General features: G+C 37.8%; 1 protein-coding gene across 5 annotated transcripts in view; it reads left to right on the forward strand.

Moving 5' to 3' along the window:
- Positions 1-19,596, forward strand: part of COG2 (component of oligomeric golgi complex 2) — a 35,202-nt gene that overhangs the window by 11,777 nt on the left and 3,829 nt on the right. For 3 of the 5 annotated variants that reach the window (XM_026117228.2, XM_026117229.2, XM_064509268.1), the window contains 9 exons: positions 1,494-1,618; positions 2,911-3,037; positions 7,802-7,941; positions 9,831-9,892; positions 11,207-11,358; positions 13,054-13,254; positions 14,004-14,076; positions 14,967-15,109; positions 17,585-17,724. In XM_026117228.2, the coding sequence (XP_025973013.2) occupies positions 1,494-1,618; positions 2,911-3,037; positions 7,802-7,941; positions 9,831-9,892; positions 11,207-11,358; positions 13,054-13,254; positions 14,004-14,076; positions 14,967-15,109; positions 17,585-17,724 (1,163 nt within the window). The remainder of the gene's footprint in view (positions 1-1,493; positions 1,619-2,910; positions 3,038-7,801; positions 7,942-9,830; positions 9,893-11,206; positions 11,359-13,053; positions 13,255-14,003; positions 14,077-14,966; positions 15,110-17,584; positions 17,725-19,596) is intronic. The other 2 variants (XM_064509267.1, XM_026117230.2) reach the window with 2 other exon arrangements.

Below are 19,596 nucleotides of genomic sequence, written 5' to 3' on the forward strand. Positions count from 1 at the left end.
TTTTTGTTTTTTTTGTTTTTTTTTTGTTTTTTTTTGTTTTTTTTTGTGTGTTTTTTGTTTTTTGGTTTTTGGTTTTTGGTTTTTGGTTTTTTGGTTTTTGTTTTTTGGGTTTTGTTTTTTTGGTTTTTGTTTTTTTGGTTTTTGTTTTTTGTTTTTTTGGTTTTTTGGGGTTTTTTGGGGGTTTTTTGGGGGGTTTTTGGTTTTTTTTTGGTTTTTTTGTTTTTTTGGTTTTTTGGGGGTTTTTTTGGTTTTTTTTGTTTTTTTGTTTTTTGGGGGTTTTTTTGGTTTTTTGGTTTTTTGTTTTTTGGGGTTTTTTGGGTTTTTTTGGTTTTTTGGTTTTGTGTTTGTGTGTGTTTGTGTGTTTTTCATTTAGTGGCTGTTTGCCATGTAATGTTCCCAACCAAGGAAAGTATAGAGTTAATCTGTATAAATCTTGTTGAAGGATTTGCTTTCTAAATCAAGACAGGGAAAAGAAATTACTATTTCTCCCCTACCCCCCAGTCAGGATTTCTTTTTTTTTTTTTTTTTTTTTGACTTAGTAGCTGAGAGTTTGAATTCTTGCCTTTCTCTTCCCTTTCTTTCCTTTCTCAGTGAATAAATAGTCTGTTAAAGCCTGAGCTGTATGCCATTGTCAATAGGCTGCTGCTTTTCTGCATGTCAGAGTTTTCAGTTTTTGCTTTGTATGTGCACACATTTACAAAGCAAAGGCAGCTTCTGCGTTTTGGATGGGAGGGGGAGTAGAACTGCCACCTACCCCGTTAAGAGCAGACTTCTTTGAGTGCTTGCTAAAACTGTAGCAGCTGTTAGAATGGGGGACAGGTCTTCCTCTCATCTTGATTTCTCCAGTACCTATTTGTCCCCCACCTCTGCACCATTCTGCTTGTTTATGTAGCTAAAGGCAAAAATGTTCAGACAGATGAAAAAATACCAAGAAATTGTCCACCTACTGTCTGACTTCTCTTTGTGGCAGAGGCTCTCTTTCACAGGGCTTGAAGTACTGTCCTGTCAAAATGCATTGCTAGCTGCATGAAAGTCTTAGCATCACCACACAAGATTCTTGGCTACTGGCTTATGTGCATTTTGGATTGGATCAACTAACTCCAAATTTAAGGAAGTTTTTGACTTTGTTCTCAGGTTGGATTGAACTGGCTAATACCAGTCACCCATTTACCTTTATGGGCTGTTTCAGGTGATAGTGATGTGTGCTGTGGGTAGGGAGCCAGGTGCAGTAGCTAACATTTAAAAGGAAGAAGCTCATTCCCATTCTGGTGGCCAGTCATGCCAGTTAGTGCTGCATGAAGGAAAATAATTCAAGCTGGCAAGCTTGAATTCTGTATTATAGTTTGGAAACTATGATACAGAAAAGTAATATACTGAGTATTGCAGTATTGGGGGTTATCGTATTAGGAGTTTTGAGTGAGTAGACTGTGAATCTTACATTACTGTATTTCATATTCACTTTTCCTCAATTAACATTCAGCTCTTCCTGGCAGGTGATTGTGGAACAGTATGTTCAATCGCATCCCAATGGCCTTCAGGCTATGTACAATAAGCTATTGGAGTTTGTTCCGCATCATTGCCGTCTCTTGCGTGAAGTAACAGGGGGAGCTATTTCAAGGTAAATATCCTGGGGCTTCTTTGAGTTGCAGTTAAAAGTTATGGTAAATATCATATACTTAGGAAATGACTTGCAAAATTACCTCCCATGCACAGATGACTTATCTGGCCTTTCCTGAAGATTCATAGTTAAGGCTGATTTCTCATGTCCATAATTTTAAAAACAAAACAGTGAACAGGTTTTTTTGGTGCTGAGGCCCACAACTTGAGAGGAGTGAAAGGAAGAATCCTGTATTTTAGTAGTAAAACTGAATCAAGGAGATGTGGCTGTGCACTTCATCCAAGGAGAAGGGCACAATAAAGCTATTGGAAAATAAGTTCAAAAGTTACTGGGTTGTCAGCATACATTAAATGACAAAAAAAAAAAAAAAGTAGAGATGGTCCCCAGAGGTCTGACTAGTTTAGTGCATGTACTGCAACTTCAGGTTTAATTGATTTGTATAGTACTTCCACTATCTGTTCAAAGTGCTAATTCCTTTTGCAATTAAATTGCCTGTTTTGAAGTTTACATAATTCAGGTCTACTCAATTGTATCCAGTTATTCATCTGTCCACAGGCTAGTTAATTTAGGAGACTGCTGTAATTAGCAGAACTATGAGTGTAGCCCCTAGGGACTGCAGAACTGCTTCGCTAATTAGTCATCCATTGCTGAGTTTTTAGTGACTCTAAATTTTACTAACGTTTCAATTTTAATCCATCAGCAAATTTTAATCTTTCTTTCTAATAATAGAATGATTCTAGTTTGTGCTGTAGTGCACTGAACTGGAGTAGGTGCTTGTGTCTCTTCTGCTCTCAATTTATAAATTTCCACAGTCAAGGTAACTCTTAATCTTTTGCTTGGAAGCACGAAATTATACATAAATACAGCTTAGAAGAACAAAAGAGTTTCATTTCTTTCCATTGTGTTACTCCTACTTGGTATCTCTGAAGTTTGGAGCCATTAACTCCTACTTTTACTTCCGTATTTTCAAGTTTTAACAGCTGAAAAGTACTTACTTTCCAAAACATGCTTGTAGAATACATAATACCTGATAAAATTTGAAAACACTTTAAGAATTGTAAAAATACCTTGTATTTGATGAGACGAGATCAGATAGGAAACCTCGAAGGAAGAACGGTTTAAGCAAATCAACATCATACCTACGTAAAAAAAAAAAAAAAAAAAAAAAAAAAAAAAAAAAAAAGCTTAATTACATTATCTCTAATTCAGCCCTTGTCTTTTAGTTATCACTACCTCCAAATAGAAGCCTAGTGGTGAAATATAACCTTGGAATAATTGCAATTTTATTTCAGTGAAAAAGCAAATATTGTTCCCGGATATGATTTCTTAGTCAATTCAGTGTGGCCAGAAATAGTACGTGGTTTAGAAGAGAAATTACCATCACTGTTTAATCCTGGAAACCCAGATGTGTTTCATGAGGTAATTAATTTTAATTTGTTTCATTTGTCATTCCTTCAACACACAGAACAACTGAATAAATCATGTTCTCTAGCTTTTTTTCCCTGCTGCTTATGTGTGAATTCATTTTGTTGCATATCTCAGAGGAAATTATCTCATATCACTTGATTTAATTTCCATAGGAGTTGATTCTTCCATCAAATGTGTCCTCAAACCTCATACAGAAGTTATCGGAAGTCATTTAGTCATGTGAATTTGGCCTTAATATTTGCTTTGGCAGTAGATATTCTTTTTTAGTTGTAGAATTGCTACATAAATGAAGGCAGGGATGGATGACTCCAATGTTTGTTCAGGACTGGGACTTCTGTATAGGAAGGGCTGTTGTGTTAATTAAATATCTGGGTTACAGCTTGTGCTGTACTGTGGAAAAATTAAGAAATATTCTTTGTCTCATCTGCTTGTTTTAGCCTTTGCACTCTTTCAGTACTGTGGGTGATGTTGTGACTAGAAGTGCAGCAGAAGGCAACTAAAAGAACGAAAATGCTCGGAGGCAACGTGTGATAAGGTTTAGAACATAAAAGAACTATTTTCTTTAGTATCACAAACTGTATGAGACAAGCTTGTATTATGAATTGAATTTTAAGTACTTGTCAGTCTTGTATTTTCATCTTTGGGAACAAAGCTGTTCTGCCTGTAAAAGATGGTCTCTTACTAATGTTGAAACAGATTGCTTGGTCTAGTATGAAGATTGGCTCTGGCAGTACTTTATTAAAATGTCACAAAGTAGAAAACGAGCTTTCTGCTTTTTCTCGTGTGCTCTTTGTCTGTATTTAACCATGATTACTGAAATACTTGGATTTTTTTTCTTTTTTTTTTCCTTGCAGCTTGATTTGTGATTATTGTGAAATGTTTTCTTTCCAAATGGAGATGTCAGGCAGTGATAAATTGTCTGAAGGAAGACATAGTAGGCAGATCAGGACAAATAGTTTAGGGAAATGTTAAATGGATTGCTAGTGGAGGTTCACAGGGTAAATTCCTTATCCTGTGTTCATGCGAAACTGTCACTACTAAATACATAACTTTCGCCTTTGACTTCTAAGATCTCTTCTATGCAGATACAGTGAATAATTGAAGGCAGGCAAGCATGACAGTGAATGTTTGCAGGATTGGGTCTAAATAAGGAGCAAACAGAAAAAAAGTTAAAGAAATTTCCGGTAATGTTATGGCAATGACACTGTAGGTTTTCTCAAAGAGAATACTTCTCAGTTTCCCATAAAGCCTCAGTCACTCCTGAAGCTTTCACCTAATGCACTGTGTACCACAAGTTGTGAGCTGCACTGTGCTTTTGTCCTCTGTGCTGCTTGGTTTACATAAGAAAAATGTCTCTTATCTTCACAAGAGCTGAACGTACTGTTTTATATGAACTATTTTTAAAACGGCTGTCATCTTATATTAAGCTGATATTGACCAATGGTGCCACTGTGTTTTTAAAAACCAACCCCTCCCCGATACACCACTTGACTTTGTTACATCACGTAGTCAGTCTAAAGTACCTTCCAGACTACTTTTGGCTACTTAAGTGATTCAGAGTCCAAATCATTAAAATATTTTATCTCAAAAAATCTGTAAGCTGAAATGTCAAGTGTCAAAATCCTATTATGTCCATGTAAAGGCTAGTAGGAGTAGCTGGGAATTAAGAAAAACAACAACAACAGAAGTTTAAAATGGTTTCCTGCATTGCTGGTAAACCAAGTAATGCAGTGCAGATTTTAGAAAGTGATCTTGTAGTTCTGCTTTCTAAGTTGATAAAAATGCAGAAAAGTCATCTTCTGCAGGTTAGTTTGGTTATGTTGTATAGGTTTAATGCTGACAAGTTGGAGGATGCAGTTTTACCTGTTAAGGGGTTTTTACAGGTAGAGGGAGGGGTTGGAAAAAAAATGTATGTGTGTGTATATATATTTTTAAATCATCCAGTAAAGCACAGACTGGCAATCACAAGTATGTAAGTTAAAATAGCTCTTTACTTGGGTAGAGTTTTTTTTTATTTTTTTAGTTTTGTAAACTACTTCAGGTTATTGTGCCCTTGTTTCTGAGTCAGATTCATACCTCTATAGGCCTTTGAAACTAACAGTGCTTTTATGCCTAAACATTGGTTTGAAGCTGTAAGTTTAGATTCCTGTGTTTGAAAATTGCTGCATTTTGTTTCCCACTTTGTTTTCTGAAAAGCGGATTCGTTGCCTGGTGTGCAATAAGCCAATAATTACACACTCAGGAGAGACATTTGCTTATTTATTTCAGAGTTGCACAAGCCTGGGTGCTCGGTGGCTTCCCACAGATCAAGCACACCCCTCCAACTTTTCAAGTAGCATTTATACAAACAAATTGCCAGGTTTGCAATTTTCCCTTTTACACTGATTGGTTAGTGATTTCTTCGTTCCCCGGGTCCCACCCCTGTCTCTGAAGGTCCTGACGAGGGGGAGATAGTAATTCCAGCAATTAACACTGCCCCAGCAGGGACAGTAGGTGTTATCTCCCAAAGTCCTGACGAAGGGGAGATAGTCCAGACCCCTTAATTAGCATTGTTTCAGCAGTGAGAGGAGGCTTTGTTTCCCAAGGTCCTGGCGCCCAAGCAGGCCTTATTTCAAAGCCTTGATATCCTCCCTTTCGGAGTGTGGGGCACAGGAATGCAGACTGCTTGTAACTCCCTTATCTTTCCAGCTCTGGGGCCCTTTCTTACTGAACTAGGAGTGCGGCCTAAGGCTTCAGCAAATTTAGCTGCTTATGCTAAGCAAGTTTTATCTAAGTGACTACCTCTAGACAGCTTCAGTTCAATAATTTACAGTTCAAGTCCCAAGGTCTTCAGTTAAGGATACATGGACCTGCAATTCTTTTGCCAGATAGGCATTACATACCTAGAAATAAAACATTTTGATTTAATGTTTCTTTTAGGGCTTTAGCAGTTCTGGGATACCCTTGATTCTTCTTAGATAGAAGTTATCCTAATCTACGTAGTTCAGACATTCTTTCTGAGCTTCCCAGGGTTGTCTTGTAACAACTTTAGCTTCTCTTAAATAACTTTGTGGAATCAACAAGAAAATCCTGGAAGCTGAAGTAGGAACAAGTCTTGCAGTTCCCTACTCTTGGACATAATGTTATTAATAACTAGATAAATATCTCTGAGTTGTCTGCTATTTTTGAAAGTGGTAGGTCTTTTCAGAGTATTTGGTTTATATCTCTAATACTTAAGGCAGCAGAGGAATAATGCCTTGTTTGCCTTTCTGGAGTGCTGGGTTTATTATCTAAGAAAAGAGGCCTGAAAAAGCACTAAGCTGTCATTCATTCTGTGTTTAACTACTGTACCTTTTACAACTCCATTGTGTTGCAAATAAAGCCACTTTGGAAGAGAAGTAGTTATTTAAAAGCTTCTGTGCAATTTCCAAAGCATCTTTTTCACATGCTGAAACTGCCATGTCAAAAGAAATAGGTGCTGTAATTATACCCTTAACAGAAGCTTACAGGGGTACTGAGGTATGCAGCACCAAAGCTTCTTGCCTGTGTCAGTACAGGTCCAGTGGTGCCAAAACTGTGAGCAGAAACTGTAAGCAGCCACTCTGGGCCTGTTCCTGTCAATGTTTTACTGCCTCATAAGAGAACCTCAGTACATCCTTCACATAGTGCTGTGGACTGTGGTGAAAGCCTACAGTCCTGCTGCTGCTTTTACTGCAGCAGTCAGAAACACTGTGATTCACTTGAGCTTATTTCATAAAGTTATCAATGGCTTAATAAGCACACTATAATTTCAGTGAGACATGTACAATTTGTTTTAAGTGTGTATTTTTTTCTTGAAACTTGCATATAATCTATATTTTTGACTCCTTGATTTGAACAACCTTCATGTTGTGTTAAGTCTGTTGTGTGAAATAGAATTTTTATATACTATTTGGCCTCTGTTTTTAACTCAAGTGTTTTGTGGCTTTCTGCTTCACAAAACACTACCAGTGATTTGATTTGTTTTGTTGCTGTTTAGGTATTAATAACTTAGTGTTGAGAATAAGCCAAAAGTGCATTTGGGCAGTAATATAACTTCTCTTTGCTTTCCAGTATACTAATACTATTTCTAAACATCTAGTTAAAAGTGTGCAGTTGAAGGGGTTAGCTTATCTGGAGTTGTTCTAAATTCTGTTGCAAATATTTAGGGTTTACAAAAGCGGGTATATTTAGAGAACCAGTTGTACAACTTCCCATAATATAGATCCTATATAATAGGGAAAAAAATAATGCTTTCATTCTCTTGTGTGTTGGTTATGTGTATTTTTGTTGTATTCTGTCCCTGTTTTATTTCCATTTGTTGTATTCCTTTACTTCAATTTTTCTGACTTGTTCCTAGTACTGTGCAGCACTGTTTTGCCGCCTTCTTTCCCCCTTCTCTCTTTCCCCAGGCCATTGTTTCAGTTCAGAGATATCGATGCACCTCTGAGCTGGCAAAGCTGCTAATGCAGACAATTTTGTGCAGAACATTTCTAAAAATTGTAACAGTGAGTTAACATAACTTAGTCTGTAAACCAATTTTCCTTATCATAGAATAAGTACCTACTGGACAATTAGTTTTGGTTTCACTACAGTCCAGGATTTTAGCTCTTATGATTAGTTGATGGGGAACTGTCACCACACTCTAAATCTTCAGCGTAACTGTAGTCCGATACAGCAGTTTCGTTGAATGGATTGTGGTCTTCGTTGTTTAATGGGATGCTACTAGTGATCGGAGTGCTCATTCTCTTTATACAGAAGTACACTACTAGTATGGATTTTGTACGGAAATTTGAACGACAGTGTGGCTCACAGGCCAGTGTGAAAAGGTTAAGATCTCATCCTTCCTACCACAGCTTTAACAACAAATGGAATTTGCCTGTTTATTTTCAAATAAGGTTAGTATTTGTTTTTTTGTTTCCTCTTTTAGGAGTAGACTTCAGTCACAGCTAGACCCTAAGCCAGATCTCCTCATTGTTTCAAGTTCCACTTGTCAAGAGAGCATAGTAGAAGTTTGGTCCAAAGGCTTTTGAGAGTGCCTAGACAGCATCGTGCATGTGAGCAGATTGCTCTGCTCTGAGAGTAACCCAGCAGCATTAGTTGGGAGTGTGATCATAAGCACAGGCAGCCAGAAGTTTCCTTCCCCAGCTTTCTGTTCCACACCTCTTTTAGTTTCTATCCACATTACAGCAAAGATTCCTTGGTTTATGAATTACTGTGGTTTACAGTCCCATATATTAAATTAACTTTTAATATGCTGCTTTTAGTTTTGAGCATGCCAACCCAAGTACTGTATTGAGCGTCTGTGCTGTGTTGTACCTTGAGTGTATATATATACCCTTCAGTCTTGCACTGTGATCAATTGATACCTTTTCTCTGCTAGCAAAACCAATTACATGATTTTCTTGCCCTTGCTTCACAGTGTCCGACCCATTTATTTCTTCCACTGCAGCTGTTTATGGGGTTGAACTAGATACTGGATTACTCAAGTTGTCTGGGATTAAAAAAAGAAAAAGAAAGGGGGAGAGCTCCAAAAAAGGGGAAGCGAAGAAATTAAGGGGGTGGGTTTGTATGTTTTTTAACCTAGAGCACTTTCGTGACCTGGTTTATTGCATGATTCAGTAGATGGTTACAATGGTACAACCACAGCCACATCTATACAGTATGCTGCTGCTGAAAAGTCCCATCCAGGAATGTCATGAGTGCTGGAGCTAGTGCAAGATCAGTGACAGGAGCATGAGGCTGGGAGCAGTGTCACTGGTTCAGTGGCTCACCGCATCTTGTAGAGCAGTACCCGCAACCTCCACCGACCTCCCTGTATTTTTTGCTGGCACAGCTGTTCTTGTGGCTGCATAGTGAACCAATTTGAGGAACTGATAACCCTGGGCAAAAAAAGAAAAACTTTGAACAAGAAGAACCAGATGGGCCCCAGCTTTGGTCGGGAATTGAGAGTTAAGAGGCTCTAAGAAGAGCTGTGCAGGTTCATAATTAGTAAGTTTGATAGAGAGGCTTACAGTGTTGCTGTAGTGCCGATGAAAGTGAAAAAGGGGGGAAACAAAATGACATACGGAAGCTGAAAATGGTAACTTTATTTCAGTACTGGGGGAGAACTTAGAATTCTGAGTTTCATACAGCTCTTAATAATTTTTAGATAAGTAAAATACTGTGTTATTTATCTAATACATCTGGAAATATGGAAGATAGTTGGAGAGCTTAGTATTAACTTTCGCTTTTATACTTCAAAAATCTTTGTTTAAGAGGGATTTAAAAAAAGAAAAAAAGGTAAGGCATCCTATGAGGAGCTATTGCTTTTTTTTTTTTTTTTTTTAAGTCGGCACAGAATTGTTTGCAGAACCTTGTGCCCCTATTCACTACAGAACATGCAGAAAGCTAAAGGCTCCAGTGTCATGTGATATACCTGAAGGACAGCTAAAGCAAATACGAGACAATGTGTTGACTTTCAGTGTAAAAATAATAATGCTTGCCAAAAAAAAAAAGCTTCCTTCCACCTCCAGAAAAAGCTGAGGACTTTACAGTGTCTGTGGGCTTTTATTCTGATAAGGCTTAGGATTTAATAGTTTCCCAATGTGCAAGTTTTCTGTCTGTATGATGTCAAAGGTTCTCTTTCACGTGTTTTTCAATCGTAGTTCACATGGAGTGAAAAACACGCTTAAAGCTGTTTGTGTATGTGCATTGACATAGCATAACAGCTGAATATTGAAAAATGTTTAGGCATCAATTTAAGCAATTCTCAATTTGTAATATTCAGTGCTTTTCTCTCTCTCAGATTTAGAGAGATAGCAGGGGCCTTAGAAGCAGCACTTTCAGATACACTGGAAGAAGCACCAGGTAAATTTTTATTACAAAATTAATAATTTCTGTACTGTGAAGAAATAAATAGCTTAATTATCAGTGGTTATTTTCTGCCTATTGAGTATTTAGTAGCGTGAATCCTGAGGAATAATGCAAGTTTTCTGGTAAACTGATTAAATGCTGTTCCATGATCACTTGATTTTTTTTTACTAAAATCGACCTATTCTGCAGCAGCCATTGACATGTTTGTGGAACTGTCCCCTCAGAACAAGGAGGAGCTAAATTGGCCTCCTGTGAGTGGCAGCCGAAAGACTATGCTGTGTTATCAGGACAAATTTCTCTTAACTGATATAGAGCTATGCAGTGCAGGAAGTGACTATCCGTTGGCAGCATTTAGACTTACTATCCTTTGTACTGTCAGTGTCTGCTCTAAAAATGTAAATTGGTTTATGAGCAAATGAGGAAGCAAGCACAAGAAGGAGTGGAGGAAAAGGATTAGAGTAGAGTGGGATACCTAGTGTATTCCTTAAAAATATATAGCAATCACAAAAGCTGTTACTTCATTTAGTGGAGTGAATGCCTTTGAAGGTGAAGGCAACTAAGAACAAAATATATATGAGTGATATTTATATAAAATATATATGTGTGTGTATATATATGTATGTATATGAGAAGTGCATTGGACTTTTTAATGAGAAAAAAATCCTGACGGAGAAGAAATGCATAAACCCTAAAACTTCAAGGTATTGTCCAGAACTTGCAGATGCATTGCTTAGCTCTCAAACTGTATGCTGTAAAATATTAGTGCCTGGACTGCTTAAAAGTATTTGTTTTAAATACGAATATTTCTACTGTGTTTTCGATAAATATCTCTATTTATTGATATCTAATATCTCTATCGGATGTAACTGTGACAGAAACAACAGTTTAGTGCTAGGGAGAATTACTGTTCTGGTTAAGAAATGCATGCAGTTAGTCAGCATACTAAAATGGTATTTAGCTAGCATGTCTTCATAAAAACCTGGTTACAAGACAGCCAGAAATTATCCTGGAAATGTTAACTCATGAAGTGGAGTGTTTCGCTACGTTATTTGTGTGTTTTCTGTAGGCAGGTTCTCATTTGTTTTTCCTTGCACAGCTATGGTGTGACTTAGCAGAGTTTGAAATCCAAAGCAATATGGAGCTAGTATTTTAAGAGCTTTGTTTCAAACAATGATTAATAAATTCTCTTTGCTATTTTTGCAATAGTGTCTTTTTGAAAGATATATTTTAAGATAATGCAAATACATTGTGTTACATCTTTTAAAAATATGATTCAGAACTTGACCTTTGTTTCCTGTTTATTTTTAGCTGGGAGCTCATATTGTCTTTTGGCCACTCACATGGTCTGGATGAGCCTTCAGAAGTGCTGGTCAGATCAAATGTTTTTGCCGTTGTTAGCACACCGTCTGTGGAAACTTAGTCTGCAAATTTTGGCACGCTACTCTGTATTTATTAGTGAGGTATGAGAACAACGTGCTTATGCTTTTGATGATTGGTTATGCCTATCGGTAGGAGACCTTTTGAAGAAAAAGGGGAAAAAAAACACCTCTTTTTTCCAAACTTAAAAGTGCTTGACAAGAACACTTCTAACCAGTCCATGATGTTTTTATAAAAACTATCACTGCAAAACATGTTGTTAACAAAGACTACCAATGCTGTTATGGTATTAATATATGATGTTTTCCAAGGCAGAACTTCCATGTGTATTCAAGGGTGGCTCTGCCACAGCAAAGTAGCCACTATCCTGTGTTTTCCGTGTTTCTAAAGCAAACAAGGTTGTGAAGCTAAGCTAAGTTAAAACTAACCTTGAAAAAAAAAGGGGGGGGGGAGTTAATCCAGATCTGTTGCTCTGTGTTCAGACTGTAAAACTGGAAATTTCGTAGGCAACTGACTCAAAATCATAACTCCCTGTTTCTAAGCAGAAGAGGTTCTGCTTTGCGCTTCTGTTCCCTGCTCCAAGTCATACAGTCTTGCACGCTTCCCTTTGTCACAGAATCACAAAATGATAGAATAATTTGGGTTGAAAGGGACTTCTGGAGGTCATCTGATCCAAACTCTTGCTCAAAACAGGGTCAGCTGAGATAAGGTTATACAGAGCCTTTTCCATTTGAGTTCCAGGTGTGTCCAAAGATGGAGATTTTCTGGCCTCTCTGGGAAACCTGTTCTAGCATTTGACCACTCTCACAATGACATATGCTTTTACTTAAACCTCATCAGAATTCCTCTTGTTGTAGTTCATGTCCATTGCCTCTCATCCTGTCTCTGCACCTCAAAGAAAAGTCTGACACCACCTTCCCTGTATGTTCCCCTTAGATAGTTGAAGACAGCAGTAAGATTTCCCCTTAGCCCTCTCTCAAGACTGAAAAAATGAGCTCTCACAGCTAAATCAGCTCATGGAAAGTATTGATAAGTACCAGAGCCAAAATAAAGTAGTTGAGTGGAGTGTGTGCCTGACAGCAAAGAGGACTTGAGGAGATGGGAGAAAGGGGTGGGACTTCATCATTTGACTGTGGTGAGCGGTTACAGTTATTTGAGACCAAACAGTACCTCCAGTGGCCATGCAGCCTTGTACCAGCATGAGAGGAAGGGAAAATGAATGGCTGGGGGAGCCTGGAACTGCTCCATTTGGTGACCGTTGGCCTAGAAAGTGCTCGAAACTGTTGCCTGAGACAACTCTCTGAGTTTCTCTCAGAGGTGTTATAGTGGAAGTGATGGGTGTGCTTTGATTCTTTGTTCTAACTGAAACACTCTGGCAGCAGCGTTGATTGTCTCTTTGGGAAATTTGTTGACACAACCCACAGGCCTTTTTGTGTTCTGGAGTATGAAAGTAAACTGCATTTCCGCAAAGTGGGTAATAGTCAAATTCTTGGTCTTACATATTCCTCCAGTATAATAGTTTGTTTGAACACAACACAGGTGAAAAAGACTACCTTATAGTATAGCGATAAAAGCTCTAAATCTTCCGACTCCTTAGTGCACTCCAAACCATTTTATAAATATTTTTCCTTTTTATGTAAACTAGGAGTGTCAGTATCCCTTGCAAGTGTTGCATTCTAATGAAGAAGACTTAGGAATCCTTTTTATGCTGTCTCTATGCATCCGGCTTTATCAGCCTTCACTATTGTTAATATTCACACCTCAGTTTGATGTTTCAGGTTTGTGTAAGGCCCATTTCCAGTGAGAATATGAAGGAAAGCAAAAAACCTATGACAGCTGGTAGAAAGGAATCTTCTATAAATCTCAGTCCTAGTGAGGACCAAGGGAGTGGGTCCTCTCCAGAAGCTCAACCCTTGCCTTCTATAACCAGTACTCAGCTGGTATATGTTGCCGCAGATCTGGACAAACTCCAGGACCAGGTTTGTGTTTGTCACTTTACTCACAGAAGGTCTTCATTGATCTATAAGCCTATACTATTTGGTATCTTGTTCAGGGCATTAGATTATTTAAGATAATGTATCTTAAATTTATTTTTTGTCTTAAATGCTGAAATGGAGATAATGTAAGCACAGAACAGACCCTTTATTTCATGTGATGTTTTCTGTATAAAACTAAGAGTGGCAGATTACAGAAAAATCAGTTCAGATATTTAAACTCTTTAGCTGCTGGACTTAGCCCCATTTGCTGGTGAAATCTCTCATGTATCTCAGAGCATGGTGCAATATTCAGGTTTAATATTAGAGTTTTATTCTTTGTACGTTTACCATTTTTAATGTTTGAGCTTCAGAAGGGTTTATCATCATGATTTTTACTAATGATCTAGACTCTCACAAAGCTCTATTACATATATTTTCTTTTTTGATGAATAAGGCTGAAATTTCTGTAACTTCTGAAGTTAAAAGTTGCATATGAGATGATAATATGCTGTTAATTCTAAATTATTTCCTCTGAGGGGTATGGTAAGGTAGGAAATAGAACATATAGACCTTTATTACCACCGATATTGCATTCTACTAGTACTAGGTTCTCATATAAAGGCAGTAAAAATTTAGAAAAGATTAAACACAATAGTCTTGTCTTTTGATGCACTGGAAATTTGCAGAAAGTAGAAATATTTCAAATGCATTCATAAAATGTTTGTATCTGTTTTGTATTTTTTTTCCCCCAGATTCCGGACATCTTAGAAGTGATTAAACCAAAACTCGAAATGATTGGCTTCAAGAATGTATCTTGTATTGCAGGTAAAGCCGAGAAGTTGACTTCAGTCTCTTCCTCCTTTATCCCAAGTCCCCACTGCCAACCGAATGAAATCAGAGAGAGCTTTTACACAGTTTTATTTACAATAAAAATTGAAATACTAATCATTTTTATATTTATTAAATATGTATATGAGAGAGAGAGGAGGTGTATATATACATATATAATTTGTGTGTATATGTATATATGTGTGGGGTGTGTGTGTGTATATAGATATATATTTACTTTTTTTTATCTGATCATGCTTAATGTGAAACCCAGAGTCTGGCTTAATTGAGCCAAGCATGTAGCTGGGTGAGTGAACTAGTCCCTGTCTCCACGTACAGGCAGAAGCTCTGTGCTATGAGTTCCACTTAAATTGCTAAAGCAGGATTATGGGTAGATGCCTGAGTCTGTAAGAGAGGTAGGAGCTTGCACACATACCCTGCTCAGCATATGGTTTGCTCTGGTCACTCCATAGGGAATTTAGATACTTTGAGAAAGGATTTTACAGCTGTTTCCTTGGTAGGTCTGAGCCTTTGTGATTCAAACGCCTTGCCTGAATGTTGTCTCTCTTCTCTCTCTCTCTCTCTCTCTCTCTCTCTCTCTCTCTCTCTCTCTCTCTCTCTCTCTCTCTCTCTCTCTCTCTCTCTCTCTCTCTCTCCCCCCCCCCCCTTCCCTCTATCCCTTTTTTTTTTTGGCTGAGGAATGGTTGATAAGAGGACTTATTTTGTAACTGGCATGTGCATATTTATTAAGCAATCCTGTATTTGACACTACCAACCATCTAGAATAGTGAGTGAGGTCAGGATAGTTGTGGGGTCTCACAAAATTTGTTTATGTTGTGATTGGGCAGTTTAACTTCAGTTAAACTTCAGCATTTTTATTTCAATAGGAGCCTTGGAAGACTCAAAGACATCTTTATCAGCCTGCATGCCTACTTTGAATAACAGGATTATCCAGGATCTCAGTGAGTCCTCCTTCGCTTACCTGAAGAGTGCCCTGGAAGTTCCAAGACTGTATAGGAGAACCAATAAGGTCAGTGCTAGTTGCAGGTGAAAAGGTAAATCTCAGAAAGGCCTATGCTAAGAACGTTAACCAGGCAGTACATTTATGATTTCTTCCAGGCTTGTCTGTATCTGCTTACCAGTCAAGAGGTCTATTAAATGACTTGAGATAATTACTGTTTGCCTCTTTGAAAAGAAAATTATATTTTCAAAATCTTAGCTGGAGTAACAGTGATGCGGGCATAGGCTTGGGGTTGAAGGCAGGGCAAGGAGTAGAACTGTCATTTTGGAAGAGAACACAGGTTATTGAGAGCAAATGTGTTCAAGATAACTTTTCTTTCATGTCATATTCATATACCATAAGAAAGATGCACAGCTGCTGAGTGGCAGGCCTTTTTTTCCAGATCTTACTTTCTTACCACTTCTTAATTTGGGGAGGGAGAGGGCGGCAGTGGCACACTTCTGCCTGCTATATGAAGACACTTCCTCCCAGCTAGCACATTTGCTTTGATTCATGAAATGTGTTGCACAAAAGAAACAAGATGAGAAATATTTTGTGAAGAAACCAATAAAATGTAATGATGGAATAAGGTACCAATGACCATTGTATGAAAGCTTAGCTTGTTCTAGTAACTACTGTGGCTTGCCTATGTCAGTCTGCCCGGCTATGATGGTATAGGAGCTAGCTGCCTTCGGTTCAGTACAGTTATTAACTTGGGCTCTGAGCTCTATGAATGTGACTGCATCTTGACCATCAGTCTAACTGACTTTGCAGCGTGAAGCCTGAACAAATAAACAGTACAGAGCCAACTCAGATTTCTCAACAACATGCTCCTATACTTGGAGGGCTAATTCCCATGAACCTCCACTTTGCAAGGTCTGAGAGTAAGCCTTTCCAGTACGCGGAGTGCTGGGGATCATGGTGTAAAGGCAACCAAATGGATCTGCACGGCAGACTCTGGATCCAGCAGAGCTGGTATTTTAAATGAAGTTAGCAACTATTATTGCCGTCCTGAACCCTTGGAAAACTACTTGCATACCTCTGCATCCTATTCCTCTATAGGAGGAAGCTCCTCTCTATAACTCAGGGAAGGCTTTCCCTTTGGTCCAATGTAGCACTAATTCATCCCTTAGATCTGATGTACCTAAGCAAGTGCATCGTCCCCTGACCCCAGTCATAGTGCAGGCTCTCCAGTGGATCTGCAGGGAATAAAGAGGGTATATGAGCTGGTGGCATGTTACTGCTCCATCTAGGATCTGTATTGGCTGGGATTTCCCAGCCCTATAACTTTATATGCCTATATTTTATATTATCTATAGATAAGGGGCAATAGGCTGTGTTTTGTTGCGCAGTGTTCTTAAATGAAGCTGAACATCTGCCATTCATGTTAGTCTGGCCAGCATTTGAAAAGCAAGCTGTGTATTCTGAAAAGTACAGCTCTGTCCTCTGCCTATTTGTATTTATTAGGCTACATGTTGGCCTTAATTACGAATTACGTGTTTCGGATGAGTGTTACTTGTTTGTTTTCATTTTTTAAGATCTGCTGTGTGATCACCTAAATTAATGGGAGAAACTTCATTAAAATTTTCGAAGACTAATGCAGAGTAGAGGCCAGAAGGCAGAATATTCTGTCCAAGTAGATGATCTCAGATAAGTTTGTAATATAATGTTTTGAAATAGGTTGTGTCAAAAACACACATTTGACCTGAGTTTGGAAGCACCAAGTGTTTGGGTTGCCCAATATTTGTCATAATAGTCTCTGTATCATGAATCAGCTGAGCAAAGACACTTGCACTTGGCTGAGTTCTGAGGTTTGAAACTCTGAGAAGTTAATGAGTTATTTCAGCTGTTAAGGATTCCATGTACCCTGGGTATGTTCTGTTCCTTTGCAATGGATGAAGTTCATGCAAGCTACATATTGCTCATCCCTGGAGAGAGCAAGCATTCTGCATCCCAGGGCTAGCTCAGAAGATAGTGATAGTGAAAGGATATTAGAGTTATCCCAACAGCATTCTGGAAACTATGCTGAGGGAGTAGGATGGTATTAAGAGTAAAGGGGACAATATCTGCAGTTTAATGAAGTATAATATGAAATAGTAGGTATTTTAACAAAGATATAATAGGCTGAGGACCCACAGCCTGTTCTTAAACTGTTGAGTGTCTCAGCTCACCCTGAAGTCAATATGAGCAGAAAGTGCAAAGTGCATTCAGGGTCATGCCCTAATAATAGGAGTTAGCTGGCTGGCACATGCATCTCTTCAAAAGTTTTGGTCATTTTGAATTTTGTTTTATAGTATATCCCATAGTATATCACTATTGACTGACTTCATCATAGTGTCTTTCCTATGTATGAAGACCTCTTCGATGATTTGTTGTGAACAGAGTTTGTATTTCTTGGCTTAGGTACAGGCTTACCATTTTAGATATGTGCTACAGTTAGCGTTGATGTTTTTGGTAAGTTATTTACTTGTTCTTTTCCTACTTTGTTTCCCTTTCATTTGTCAGGACATGCCGACGAAAGCTTCGCCATATGTTGACAGTGCTCTTAAGCCCTTCTACCGACTGCAGAATGAATACAAAGATATATTGAAGCAGCGTATGATTCATCACTGGTTGGAAGGTGCTCTCTCTGAAAGCACACAGAAGTAAGAGATCCGTACAGAATACTCTTTGTGTGAATTAAAAACCCCACTATCCATTGAATAGTCATAGAAAGAAACCCTATGAAGTGATGCAGTTGTAAAGAGAAACAAGAACATAATGCTCTTTTAGCATGGTACAGTCCTTCAGTTACTCTGGTGTAGTGTATTTGGCAGATGAAAATCAGATCTGGGAATCCAGAGATTCCAGGATCCAGACTCCTAGGTCCTTCCAGAATCTGACTCTTACTCAGATCTGTGCAAACCAAGAGGATTGCAGATAGGACATTTGAAAATGGTTTAGCATTGTGTTGCAAACAGTGAACTAAAAACTTGCATTTTGTTTCAGAAGTGACGGACGTCCTTAACCTCATGTTATTTTCAGTGAATAACAGTCAAATTTTCAAAAAATTTGAGCTCTGCTTTTCTCTCACTCTTTTTAGCATGTGTAATGATTGTTCTACCTGTTAGTGTTTTTTGGTTTTTTTCTTTTTAAAAAAAGCTTTGGATTTTTTTTAAATGTTGAAGAGCTAACTGTTTATAGTTGAAAATAGAGAAACATTTAATGTAATAGTTGTAATAAGGCATAACTGAAGTTCAGTATACAACAGTGTTTTGTAGAAAATACCGAAACGGTTTAGTAAGGCAGTCATAAAGCAATGCTTCCTCTATTTTATCTTCTGGTTTCCCAGTCAGCATCTTGAGGACCTCTTGAACATGAATATCCATCTGCATCAAGTTCCTTAATGGGCTTGGTTTCTGTCTTTTTGCTAGCCATGTTTTAAATTTACACTGCTCTAGGATATTGTGCTCTGTAAGTTTAACCATTTAACTATGTACAATGAGAAAGTACTACTTTTTGTTTTGTTTGGAAGTTCTGCCTGCTAATTTTTTTGGATTCACCCTACTTCTCACACTGTGAAAATTTATTCTTTGTACCAGTTGTAATTTTATGTACCTCTGCAGTCTCATTTCAGACTAAAGAGTCCTTTTAGCCTATTTTGATGTTTCTTCTTAGAGAAAAATGGCAAACAACAATTAAAAAGATGGGACCATTTCTGTGTCCTTTCTGGTCATAGGTGCTGTGACCAGAAGATACCATGGAGCTTCAAGTGAGATGCTGATGACTTCTGTCTGTGCTTACATTCTTTTCCTAATAATTCATAGCATTTTGTCTTGTCTTTTGACTGCTGCTATTGATATTTTCAGATTGGTTGATATTGATCGATTGGTATTTTCAGAGAATTAGCTGGATAATACTGTGGCTTTACATTGTAGTCAGAATGTAGTCAATGCAGTCAGTCTTTCCTCCCCTTCGCCTGCTTATCCCTCCTTGCTGCTCTCCACTTACGCCATCTCTCAGGTGCTTACTAAGGCACAATACATCTACAGTGCTTTGCGATCATGTTTTTGGTCTTCCTGGATAAACTTAAAATCATAAGACATTTTTTTCAGTCTATTTTTCACTTACTGTTTTTAAAATTATTCTTGAGTATTTTGAATGGAATGTGACTGAGCATAGATGGGTATGGATTCCACTGATAACTTCCCTTTTTCACAAAAACTGCTTATTCAAACTTGATGTCTCTTCTTTTAAGCGGTTACTAGTTCATAAAAATGATCTTTACTCTTAAACTGCAACAGCTTTGTTTATTTAAGAAACATTGCTGAAAGACTCCAGAAATTTCTGAAAATGCATGTTGCATGCTTTTTGCTTGTCTGTGTGTATATACATAAATACACACATACACATATATACATGTGTATGTATATACATGATTTCATTTTTTATATATATAAAAATACATATGTATATGATATTTATATCTATCTGAGCCTTGTTTTAAAGCTTCAGTAAATCTGGTGACAGTACACAAA

This window comes from Dromaius novaehollandiae, chromosome 3 (genome assembly GCF_036370855.1).
Source record: "Dromaius novaehollandiae isolate bDroNov1 chromosome 3, bDroNov1.hap1, whole genome shotgun sequence".
Classification (NCBI taxonomy): domain Eukaryota; kingdom Metazoa; phylum Chordata; class Aves; order Casuariiformes; family Dromaiidae; genus Dromaius; species Dromaius novaehollandiae.